The following is a 13151-nucleotide window of genomic DNA, read 5'->3' on the forward strand; positions in this document are numbered from 1 at the left end:
TTTTGAGGTTATCTTTGACAGATGCCAAGTTAGGTATATAAACTGAAAAATGTATACAGGTGTTTTTGAAATGCGTGCACAAATTTTAACCACGAGCTACTGGCTTCATGTAGAACTCGGAAAAAATATCTAAAAAATTCTATGCCAAAAAATAAAACGACTTTTACTTTTTGAGCTACAATTTTTTAAATATTTTTTCCGAGTTCTATATGAAACCAGTAGCTCGTGATTAAAATTTCTGCACGCATTTCAAAAACACCCTGTATATTTTTTTATATACCACTTTTCACGTTATGTATCTCGGGAAACGAACATGAAAAAAAAATTAACGAAAAATATATTTTTTGCTTAAACAAAAATTTATCGACTACCGACAGTACCACCAGAGAAATGATTCTCACTGAAGTCAAAAGGAATGAGGTGTCATGATGAGCAATCGAATGCAAGACTCGAGACTGTAAAAAGTGCTACGGAAATCCATTTTTAATGAATGTACACGAACAATAATTATTATTATTGTGATTTAGAATGCAACAGTGATCCAAACACATGATATAGATTATGTTGCAACAGGGCCGATACGATCGTGGTTGATACTTCATTTTCTAAATATGTAAATTGTTTAATGAAATGTTAACAATGTTTATAATAATAATTAAAACATGTACGATCGAAAATTCCTAACGGTAATCTAATTTTGAGTGAACGTACTGGTTTTTTGCCCCTATTTAAAAAGTACAGAGGAATCATTTAAATTTATAATTAGAGTAGGATATGATTTTTAAATTAGATTGGCAACATTGACTGTTGACCGTGCAGATCCTGTCAATTGACTCGCTGTGTAAAGGTTACATAAACATGTTGACGTTTAGGGTTCTTTATGTTCATCAATCGTTTTAATCTGTGATTTACGGCAAATGAAGCACTAAAGAATAATGCAATTTTATAACAAATGTTCAAAGTGTTCTCCCCTGGCTTCGATGCAACTGTTACCTCACCATTTCATATTTTCAAACACATTTTCGAAAATCTAAACAGTTACAGCGTTTTTGGGTATTCAACCGGAAAATTATGGAATGCATTTCGAAAATCTTCAACGCAAGCTATGTATGTAATACTTCCAATCACTAATTTTCTGCCGTTCACGGTTTTTAAAATAACTTTCCCTAAGAAAAATTGTATGTTCTAAATTAAACATTCTGAAGCGTCACTTTGACAATTTAAATGAAGCTGTCAGCAGTCAATGCTGCCAATCTAATTTAAAAATCATAGTTTATTCTATAGTATTGCCGTTATAACTTTTTATCTGCTCCGCCCACATAAATTGACCAATGAGAATCAAAGCCAGATTCAATCAAGTCCACAATTATTGTTTAAGGTTTTAAAAAAATAAAATGTCAGGTCGTCTTAACAACCTATTTGATTGGTAACTAAGAAAATGTAATGGGCGGGGCAGATAAAATGTTACGTTGTCCTTAGTATAATTATAAATTTAAATGATCGCTCGGTACAATCAAATGAAATATATAAATGATCCATTATTCTCTGCAAGTTGAGAAACACTAGAAATTTGTCAAATAAAAGATACGCATTTTCTTTACATTTACTTGATTTTGGTATTTTTGTTAGTTAAACTGATAATTCCGTGAAACAATGCCAAATCCAATTTTAAATGCATTGAATTATGGCAACATATTGTATAACTTCAACAGTTGTGCAAATATACATACATAACTAGCCAAATGTAGTTTCCAGGGAAACAAAGGGTCGATGAGACGCGATATCGAATTTTTCCTGGTGTGTTTCCAATCCGGATTTATGTAGACCCAATCTTTCAATATAATGACGCCCACTCTGATTTTAACGTTCCCAATCTTCTTACAATAACCCCTCAAACTTTTTAAAGACATCGATTAATTTCACCCTAATCTATCACGTTCCATTTTCCTTAATAAAATACGTTCGATTTAAAAAGACACATTCCGTGTTCCCTTTACACTTGAGGATTACGTGAAAATGTAAAGGAACGAAGTTTTCCTTTTGCTCACATCTGAAACATTATACTACCTAAAATAAAAACCACATGACCCGTAACTTCTCTTTTAAAAATTACCTCCTTTATTTAATTTTCGCTACACTTCCAGCGAAAGAAAAAGTATTTTTCTTACATCACCCAACCTTTCTGTATATAGTCGGATGAGCATTCGTGTTGAGTTACGGACATCCCTCCGACACAAAAAAAAAAAAATAAAATAAAAAGGGTGAAGGATGGGTCGGCACTCCATTTGGAATACTATACACTCACCGAGCATATGAGAACACGGAAGCTATAGAATAAACACGTATAGGACGGAAAAAGAAAAATAGAGGGAAATAAAATGTTGAGAACACGCATCTGAAGAAAGTAAAATCATATTACATCCACTCCAGAAAATGGGAACGTTCACGAGGGAACAATATTTATGGTGGCTAATTACTAACTTCAGTCGACGTATAAAAATTCAGTTTTGAAACGGGTCTTGGAAGTTACTCATCCTGAAAATAAATTCTTGTCTGCAGAAACACATAAACAGATAATTACAACATATAGAAAAAATCGGCAACGTTACATAATGATTTGCATAAAAAAATTCGAACACCCAGAAGGAGTCTTGTTCGATTTCATTGAAATACCTGCAACACAAAGGCACAGACGAAATCATAAACAAAAAATTTCATCGATCCTTATTATCACTTTTCCTCTCCTGAATTTTAAATTATAGCCTGTTTGCAGAAGATTCCTCCTACAGTTGTTAAGTGCAGTTGTGTATTAGACACACAATGCTTGTGTTTGTAAGTTCTTCAAAAATGATAAGTTAATTATCACCAGATAAATGTGTTTGAAAGAGACTGGTTTGTGGGTATCAGAGATGCTGGTGGGAAGTTTACAACGTAGAATTTCCGTGGGATCTGATTTTCACAGAATAAGAGTTTTTTGGGCTTCATTCATATAGATCAATTCTATGCCTGCCCTTAATCCCAAGACATCGGGCTCATCGCTCTAGTTGTGTAATGAAATGACTAATGAGTAATGAGCCAGCAAACGGGGAACCAGGTGGTATTCAATGACGAATTTTAGCTTTGTCCTTGGTCTCATAATGGCCTTAAAAAGGTGAGACGATTACGCCGAGAACGCCAAAATTTACAATTTACAGTGCAACGCTACACAGCATTTACATAAGTGGTAATGTATTTCTTTTCTCTTGCTATTTTCCTATCCCTTAATTTGACTCGTTCTGTGGGATAGACATACTCTAATAATAATAATAATGGTTTGGAGTTTAGTTAACACATGATAGCTGGTCACCTTTAGGTTCTATAAATAGAAGTTTAAACGCAATCGGTTAAATAACAAACTAATATAGTCGTACCTACGAACCTGTTGCAAGTTCCTAATTAAGGATGTTAAATCAACCACTATTTCAGCAAGATAATGCACGTTCTCGCACGGCAAGAGTTACATCAGTACACCTACAAGAAAATAATTTTGACTTACTTCCACAGCCTGCTTGGTCGCCAGATTCGTCTGTTAGAAACTGTGATTTATCCTTTTATTATTGAATAACGTTTTAATTTGATTCGTTACTTTAACCATTATTTTATTTGGCCTGAATGAACATTCAGCGAATGATAATAATTCAACGAAATTAGTTAACTCCGAGGTATTCGGATTTTTATGCAAAGCAGTATATTTCACGAGTGATAATGAGCTCGGCGGAATTGAAAATGCAACCGACAATACATTCGCAAAGTAAACCTGAATATTGTCCGCACCCATTTCCAGGTTTACCTTGCAAATGTATTGTGGGTTGCATTTTCAATTCTGTCGGGCTCATTATCACTCGTGAAATACCCTGTATGTACAAAAGAAACAGTTATGTTGTTACAACCACCAGTTTATTATAAATAAAAATAAAAACCGTTTCCAACACACGGTTCGCTGAGAAACGTGTTTCTTGTAGAAGCGCAATTTTAATGAAAATTGCTCTACCCCTGTGTTCATTGAAAACAATTTTCGTAAGTGGTCTTCCATAGAAGAAATTATGTAAGACGTTAGCTGTGGCAACACATATTTTATCATAATGCATACAGAAACGCAACCGAACCTTGTGGAGAAACGAATTTCCTTTGATAGTATGTACAAGGGTTCGTCATTAGCATCTGAGTAGCAACACTACAATGCACCGACCTCCTACCACTATCCATCATGTTTAATATAGTGTATAGGTCATATAATTACTACTAGAATTGTACAGGTACCTTTGAAGTATCAAAGTGCCACCGTTAAATATGAAACAATGAAGGATTCAAACGAGGCGCTTTTACAAGCGTACACCCCAAAGGCGCGGCAGTTTGAAAGCACCTGCTCTGTCACGTTTTTGTTTAATATACACACACATTCCTTTGCGTGAAATTATTTTTTACAATTCCAGTTACGAATGTGCTTTTTAATATTACACAAATTAAAATTTTGGCAAAAAAAATTAGATAAATAAATTATACGCGGGAGCTTTTACATTTCTGCAATTCCTTTGTAATCTCGCATTCTAAAAACAATGAAAAACATGCCGACGCACAAAGCACAAATTGAAATCAGAATTTCCGCATTTAACAAGTGTTCTACTCGCCGTCGTTTAGTTAACGTTTTTGTTATTAAAAGTTAAGACGGTAATTTGAAAAAAAGAGCATTATGAATATCTGCGGGGTCGGATAAAATCAGCTTACCTTATAAAAATTGCGGGGCTCAGGTTCTTCTTCCCTCTTCTTTCACGCTTCGCCACACCTAAAAAAATACCGATTAATTATTTAGATTAGAATGGATCTTCCAATTCTTAATAAAGAGTTGATAAAGGAATTGATGAGCTGCTACGATTTTATCTCTTAAATATTTTTTTCCAACGTCAAGTCTGAAAATGACATTTCCATCACTCAATTTAAAGAGGAAAGTAGGCGTTTGCATCACATGTGAGGAAAGTAAATCACTTCCCTCACTAGTGGGGAAAGTAATAAAAAATAATTTGTTCCTCATTTAGGGAATTTCATTTAAATAACCTTCTGACACTATCCCACCTCCACCCGGCGGCACGGCAATTTTGCCGGAGTACATACACTATTACGGATATTACTATCAAGTAATAGTGCAGTGCTTATCAACATAATTACCGGCGTCTCGCCTCCGCATTATGACTTTGTTGTGTATTATGTTCTGTGTCAATGTTAAGGAACTTCCTCACGATGTGACATGAGTATAATAATATACCTTTTTGAATTTCAACTACCAATGTGTTATCTAAATCCAGAATTTTTAAATTTTTAAAAAGAGATTGCGGTACTATTCCCGTTGCTGAAATTACAAGTGGTAAAATCGAAATTTTTTCTAAACACCAAAGATTTCTCATAGCAACGGACAGCTCTAAATATTTATTAATTTTTGTGTTATATGTCTGTGTTATATTATGTGAATTTGGAACAGCTATATCTAAAAGATATGCTTGCTTTTGTTGTTTATTTAAAATTATAATGTCTGGTCTGTTATGCTTAATATGAATGTCAGTTAAAATTGTTCTATCAAAATATAACTTGTAACTGTCATTTTCCAAACAACTTTCTGGTGTATAACTATAATGTGGTTGTGTATTCTTTAATAAATTGAATTTAACAGCTAAATTCATGTGTATAATTTTAGCGAATATATCGTGTCGTTTTTTATATTCGCTTTGAGCCAAAACGGTGCAAGAAGAAATAATGTGTTCAATTGTTTCCCCTTCAGTTCCGCAAATCCTACATTTATCAATTATCGATTGTAAACCGCATATGTGTTTTTTATAATTTCTTGTATTTATAACACGATCTTGTATTGCAAATATAAAACCCTCCGTCTCAGGGTGAATATTTGATTTCTTAAGCCATGCATGAGAGGCCTGAATATTAATTTCTGGTTGTTCCAGTTCTTTAAAGTATCTCCCATGTAAAGACTTCTGTTTTATATTTGCTATTGTGTCAGGTATATTTGGCTTAACAATGTCTGAAATTATATTATCACTTAAATTTAAAGGTGTGTAGCCTTTATCGGCTGAAACCAAAGCATTGAAAAAGGTGTTATCACGAGCTCTATTGAGGAAATAATTTTTTAGTGAAGCAATTTGATTTTTTAGCAGTATTTCTAGATTTGAAAAACCCCTACCACCGTTTTCGCGTGGTAAATTAAATCTTTCAATAGCAGATTTAGGATGGTGTTTACTAAATTTAGTAAAAAGAACTCTAGTTTTAATGTTTATGTTCTGTAAATTAGTTTTGGACCATTTTATAACACCGAAAGAATAGGTCAGTAATGGAACAGCATATGTATTAACTGCTTTAATTAAATTATTACCGTTTAATTTTGATTTTAAAATAGATTTAATTCTTAAATAAAATTGCTTTTCTAAATTTTCTTTTATAATTGAGTGTTGAATATGATTTGATTGATTAATACCTAAATATTTATAAAATTCTCCTTTATTTAAATTTTTAATGATTTCTCCTTCTTGAGTTATATATTCTAAATGTTCGTAATGACCGCGACATATTGATTGCATTTTACACTTATCAATACCAAAACTCATCCCAATATCATTTGAGAAATTTTCAGTTATTGTTAGTAAAGATAAAATGTGATTCTTTTTTGATGCATAAAGTTTTATGTCATCCATATAAAGAAGGTGATTTAATTTGGATAGTGTGGTATTATTAAGTCTAATATTGAAACCATATCCAGTGCTATTTAATAGATTTGTCAAAGGATTAATGGCTAGACAAAACCATAAAGGACTTAAAGAATCTCCTTGATAAATTCCCCGTTTAATTTGAATAGGCTCGGATTTTAATTTAGTATTGTTTATTGATAAATTTAAAGTAGTTCTCCAAAATGTCATAACATGAGATAAAAAGTTAATCAAATCCAAATTAATTTTATAAATTTTAAGAATTTTAATTAACCATGAATGTGGTACTGAATCATAGGCTTTTTTGTAGTCTATGAATGCGGTATAAATATTTCTATTATTTTTTCTAGCTTGTTCCATTATTACCGTATCTATTATGAGTTGTTCTTTACAACCAAAACACTCTTTAACACAACCTTTTTGTTCTTCATTAAGTATATTTAATTTTTGACAATGGTCGTAAATTATTACTTTAATGCAAGATGTCATAATTTTATAAATTGTAGGTAGACATGTGATTGGCCTATATTTTGATGGATTCTTAGTATCGGAATCTTTTGGTTTCAGATATGTTATACCATGGGCCAAAAACTCTGGAAATGTGTTAGGTTCCCTAATAAATCCGTTAAAGTGATCAAGTAAGCATTTATGAATACAAGTAAATTTTTTTAACCAAAAGTTATGAATTTGGTCACCTCCAGGGGATTTCCAATTATGTGAACTATTAATATTTTTAACTAAAATTTCAAGGCTAATTTGAATATGATGTCGATTATTACTATCTGGTATATCATTTTCTAAATGAGGAATCCATTCTGCCTGATTATTAAATTGAACTTCATTTGACCATATGTTTGACCAGAATTCTTTAATAATTATACAATTATTGTAAGAATTCTTTATTAACATAGTTATTACATAGTTAACTTTTTTTATCGGTATTATAAAAATTAAATGTACAATTTTCTGCATGAATTGAAACTCCAACTGTGTCTGATTTATTTGCTAAATAATGTGTCGATACAGAGCTCGACGTTGACGCCACATTAGCAATTCTGTTTGGTTTCTCGGATAAGTTATTTCCAAGTATTTTTGTAGCGATCGAAATTTTATTTTGAATTGAATTTTCGATATAGCCCTCTGCTACTGCCGAGGACTTCCAGTCTCCATGGCTTTTTAATGTGAGTAAGTCAGCTCCAGCATCTACCAACAAGGACGCTGATGTTCTCCGCCAACAGTGCCCCGTGTAAGAAGAAGCATCTGGTATTTTCAAGTAATTTGCAATAATGGCCGGTACTTTGGCAAATTTGTTTATTCCTACAGGTTGAACGGTACATTTACCCTTTTGATAGTTCACAAACAATCGCCGATGTTCTGTAAGAGGTGATCTTAGAGAAACATATTTTCTGTATATCTCAATCAAATTCAAATCATTTGCTAGTTCATTTTTCACTGCAACTACTGTGAATACACGACTTTTTCCTGTTTTAGAGTCCGGTATATTTATTATCAATACTGATTGGGTGTCTTGTATGTCGTCAATTGTCATATTTTTCAATTCGTCGCAGCGGCAAGCACCCGACAATCCAATAATTGCAATAACCTGCACAATTAAGAAAAAAATTATTAATGAAAATTAATGTAAAAATTAGCAATTATTTAGTTTACCTTCATTAAGAGGAATTCTTCATCATGGGCCGTTGATAAGAACTTGAATATTTGCTCTCTTGAAAATATTTTTGATTTTTTGGCCTTATAACCAACGGATTGTCTTTTTAGAAATGCAACCAACTTACAATATTTACTAATGTCAACATTATTTTTGACAACCAAGCTTGCTTTCAGCATCGAATATCGTGACCATAAAGTCGATGATTTTTGCACTTTGGCTTGTTCCGACATGTACCCCAAAACTACCGACTCTGAAAAGCTTTTAATTTTTTTTTCTTGTCTCCATCTCATGAACATATCATATTCCCTTTCATAGCGTGCTCGCGATTTGAGAGGTAACAACTCCAAAGTTACCAAGTTCGCTGCCTCTTTTACTTCTGGTGGAGTATTTGGTAAATCTTCATCACTATCTACTTCCATCACTATTTCAATTCTTCTTTAGTTTTGGAAAAAACACGGCTTGACATTCAATAAATTAAATTTTATTGTTTACTGTGAGCATGGAAACGTGATTTTCAAATTTTAAATTTTACTTCTATGTTGATTTGTATAAAATAATAAATTGATAATACCTATCCAAGATAAACCGAAAAACTCTTGACGATGGAAAAAATAGTATGTTACATACGTGAGGAAAGGTCCATTGCAAAACTTGAATGATTAGATCAACTCGCTATCGCTCGTGATCCAATTCTCATTCTCGTTTAGCAATGCATCCCTTTCCTCACTTATACAGGGTTATTCTAAATGATTGTAGTCGAAGTAGGCGTGAAAACTGAATGTAAAATTTATGGTTGCCGCTCCACATAAAAAAATCATCAAAATGATGTGTTAAATTGGGTGCAAAACAACTCAATATTTTTAAAATTGATTGGAGAACAACTCAATATTTCTGGATTCAATCGTTAATTTAACAAAAATAAATAAAATCCTCATCTCCGCACTTTTCACCTAAAAAATGACAGTGACAGGGACACAACTGACAGTTCACATGAAAGCGGCAAAAACGTAATAACATGGGCATGGCCTACTTCGACTACAATCATTTAGAATAACCCTGTATAACAATATACTATTTCCACTCATAAACCAAAATTAATGAAGATTCTAAACTATTGAAGGAAAAATAACAGAAACGATCACGTAAATTAATAGTTAAACATTCATATTGCGTTGCTGTAGAAGACACTGTTTTTTATTATTACACTTGGTATATTTGAGAAGCATCATGAAGAACTAAAAAAAACACATATTTGCATTCATCGTAGAAGTAGGTCCGGTTCTGGACATTACGGCACAGCAATAAAAATGATATAGTGTGCCAAGGCATCCCTTTTATTCAGGTGGTCTATTCAGAAATGACACTTGATGAACACAAGTCCGTCGTTTAAAATTCTGTATTTTTCGTTCCATCTCGTGTATTTATTCATGATCCGTTCTCTGCCTTATTTCTAGAATGACGGTAGATCGAACAACGCCCTTTCCATCAGACATTCCTTTCATGTTGGAAATTTTGCATCATGCTTATCTTGGTTAATGCCAGTGTTATTACATCTTTGTTTGAAACATTGCAAATTTAAAAGAACTTAAAAGATAACAACCACAACCACGACATTATCAGTCTGTGACAGTAGTAGATACGCTACCGTCGCAGAAACAAAGCTTAAGTAGAAAAAGAGCATTCAGCAGCTGTTTATCCCACATCATCAATTCTTATATTAAACCTAGCATAAATGTTATGACGCTCCGAGTCACTGTTGGTTCAATCAAGTTTTAGAAACATTTTGAAGACCCAACGACAGACGGATGGATACGCGTAGTCATTCACGAGTTCATTTCCTCCTCAATATCTAAATATAAAATCGAAATCTATCAATTTAAGTATTGTATTGTGAAGCACACAGTTCACAGTTAAATTTCGACAAATAAACTGAGCTTAATTCGATTGCGCCAGGTGTAGGTGTCGCGAGCCACAAATAGGTATCGAGTGGGAACAACAGAGCTTGTGGCGTGTCAAAAACAGATGCGGTTCTGATGTAGAACTTGCAAAGATGATGATAATTGAGTTGCAATTTTGACAATGAGTTGCCGCCAGAACTTCACAAATTTCTACAAAAAAAAATTCGCTTATCGAAGTACACTTGTTCGATAAAATCGTATCAAAATAAAAGCTGTTGATTGAACAAATCAGACTCCTCCAACTGAGGTTTCCGTATCCCTTGCACTTTAACATTTTTTGAAACGAATAATAACACCCGATGATTGTATGTTATTTTAATTGCAAATCATTAATGTTGTTAGAATAAAGATTTATATAAAAAAATAAATGATATATTTATGTACGGAAACTATACCGTTCGATTAAAAATTGAGTAAAAAATAAAGTATTGCATAGGTTATCTATAAATTGAGAAAAAGAACAGTAGCAACTTCAGAAAAGTTCGAGTGCTATTGATCTTATCAAGGACGATCTCCACTCAGTAATAACAACGGTGACGGAGAAAAAGTGTCTCCACTATAAATCCATCAAATAATACCTACCTAATAAATTTCTTTGGAAAATCCAGAAAGATGAAAGCAAAAGGAGTAGTGAACGAACAATCGATGTGAGGACAAAGAGCGTTTCCGGGCATTTCTCTTCGCATAGTGTCCTTGGAACACCCCGAGGCATCCGGGACAAATAGGGAATTTCTTTTTAGAGACTCCGGGCTTCGATTAGACGTACGACTGTGCGGATATCTGGAGGCGACCCAACAAATTCCGGACTTAAACCGGGCCCACTCATTTTCGCTTTACCCTACGGCGCCTGGAATGCGCGTGGAAATTAAGGAAAACGGCGCCTCCGTCGAAGACAACCCCATAGACGATGTGAAATTGCTGCCGGTTTAGGCTAAGGCGCGTGTCGGGAATCCGGCATTGTTATTTCCCGGTCTTTCTATATCATCGGCCATAATCACCTGTTATTTGTCGTCGGTGACAGAAGCGGATTAAGGGAACATCTTGGGAATAGAAACCTCGCGAATGAAGACCGAGTATTCTCTCGAAACTCATAACGAAATTCAACCACGTTAGAAGTGGTTTTCAGAGCACATCACATGCCTAATTCATTTTAATGATTTACACCAAATTCTAGGCATTAAACATTATTATTGTTACGATTAACCTAACAATTAAGTACCTACCCAGGGTACACAAACAGCAACCTAAATGAACTTGGTAGTATCTCGAATGTACACTTCTGTGTAATAAAATTAAGTACAAGTCTTATGACTAATTTTCACAATATTTTAGTTGTATAATACGAGTACTATCGCGGCCATCCAAAAGTGAACGTTTTTTTTTTATAGTTTGATATTTACTTTAAATCATAGGCGTCCTGAAATGTCAAAGTTTGACACTAGCGATAAAAAATTTATTGAAACTATTTTTTTTAAATGCCACATCTCTCTCCGATGCAGACAGCTAGGGCTATTGCAAAGCTAGAAGAAAATTGGTCGTTGGCTGCTGTGGAGAGAGAATTACATTGCAGTAAGACTTGCATCTTCAATATAAAGAGGGGTTGGCAAGAAAACAGGCTTGAGAGGCCAATGCGAATAGGTGTTGGAAATGTTTCTTTACTAAAGTTCTCAGTCTCACTTTTATTATTACAACTTTTTATTATTAAAATAGTAACGCCTGCTGCACGAACGCCAATGAATACAGCCTGATTTAATCTAACGAAAAATACGGAAATTTTCGCAAGCTATCGTTCACTTTTGGATGGCCGCGATTGTACATTTAACATTTGAAAAATTTTTTGAATTGTTGTCTAAATGACACGGCATTTTGACATTCCTAAAAAAAAATGTACTGATTTACATAATAGTTATTTATGTATTAAGGGCATTGTCAGGAGATTATGACACGAGGGAATGTTTAAAGCCCGAGGAACGAGGGCTTTTAAATTCCTGAGGGCCATAATCGACAATTATGCCCGTGGTACATACAAAGTTTTATTCTATTTTATTATTTCTAAAAGATTCAAACAAATATTTCGTATTCCTTAAAGGAAATCAACTAAAAGTTGTGTTAGGGTTACTATGTATACAATGTATGATTTTCTTTAATAAAATAATGTTTGATACCATTGTTTGAATAATTAATCCAACCGTTGTTTGGCAGATTTTTGACAGATCTGTGCCGTAAAGGCCAATTTATGCCCTCATTTGGGGGCGTATAATAAAGACGATTATTGATTAAAACAGAATAAATAATTTTTTACTAGGAATTTCGTTGTTCCGTTTAAACTATAAAATATTTGCTATGCTTAATTTTATTGCACAGAAGCATACATACATAGGTACATCAAGTAGAAACACAATCCTTAATAATTTTTTGTTTGTATTTTTTATTTCTAAGGTTTAAAAATTACATTTGATGTTTCTGATAGGCACTTTTACCAAAAAAACAACACAAACAGTAAGAAATATCGGGTGTTAAATAAATTACTCCTCAAGGTTGGCGATGAAGATTGCGATTATGAACGCACCACTCGTCAGTCTGCACCGTAAAAATACAAACAGCCCAAAAAGTGAGGTTAACGATTGATCCGATATTGACCCGATATTTCTTACTGTTCGTATTATCTTCTTATTTATTACAGTTAATTCTGGTGAATTGGTAGTTCAATTAATCGACTAATTGAGACGTTTATTTGGGGTAATGAAATCTACAAAATTCGGACAATTTATTTCGTTT

General features: G+C 33.4%; 3 protein-coding genes across 8 annotated transcripts in view; 1 reads left to right on the forward strand and 2 right to left on the reverse strand.

The window, feature by feature from the left end:
* LOC138126098 (uncharacterized) overlaps positions 1-13151 on the forward strand; it is a 404235-nt gene that overhangs the window by 182605 nt on the left and 208479 nt on the right. The window lies entirely within an intron of this gene.
* The window catches only part of Tpst (tyrosylprotein sulfotransferase), a 176525-nt gene that overhangs the window by 80512 nt on the left and 82862 nt on the right, over positions 1-13151 (reverse strand). For 5 of the 6 annotated variants that reach the window (XM_069040866.1, XM_069040867.1, XM_069040863.1 and 2 more), the window contains one exon: positions 4765-4822. The exons of the other annotated variant lie outside the window; for it this stretch is intronic. The gene's annotated coding sequence lies outside the window, so the exon portion shown is untranslated. The remainder of the gene's footprint in view (positions 1-4764; positions 4823-13151) is intronic. 6 annotated transcript variants of the gene reach the window in all.
* Positions 7627-12489, reverse strand: LOC138125517 (uncharacterized). The gene is made up of 2 exons (XM_069040871.1): positions 8412-12489; positions 7627-8346 (listed from the first exon to the last, which is right to left on the reverse strand). Exons 1-2 carry the CDS (start codon positions 8832-8834, stop codon positions 7666-7668), a joined length of 1104 nt encoding a protein of 367 aa, XP_068896972.1. The 5' UTR covers positions 8835-12489; the 3' UTR covers positions 7627-7665.

The sequence above is a fragment of the Tenebrio molitor genome, chromosome 3 (assembly GCF_963966145.1).
Source record: "Tenebrio molitor chromosome 3, icTenMoli1.1, whole genome shotgun sequence".
Classification (NCBI taxonomy): Eukaryota; Metazoa; Arthropoda; class Insecta; order Coleoptera; family Tenebrionidae; genus Tenebrio; species Tenebrio molitor.

Coding starts and splice junctions, on each gene's coding strand:
- LOC138125517 (XM_069040871.1), bottom strand. CDS start 8,834: ATGGAAGTAGATAGTGATGAAGATTTACCAAATACTCCACCAGAAGTA. Junction 8,347..8,411: donor AAGAATTCCTCTTAATGAAG/GTAAACTAAATA, acceptor TTAATTGTGCAG/GTTATTGCAATTATTGGATT.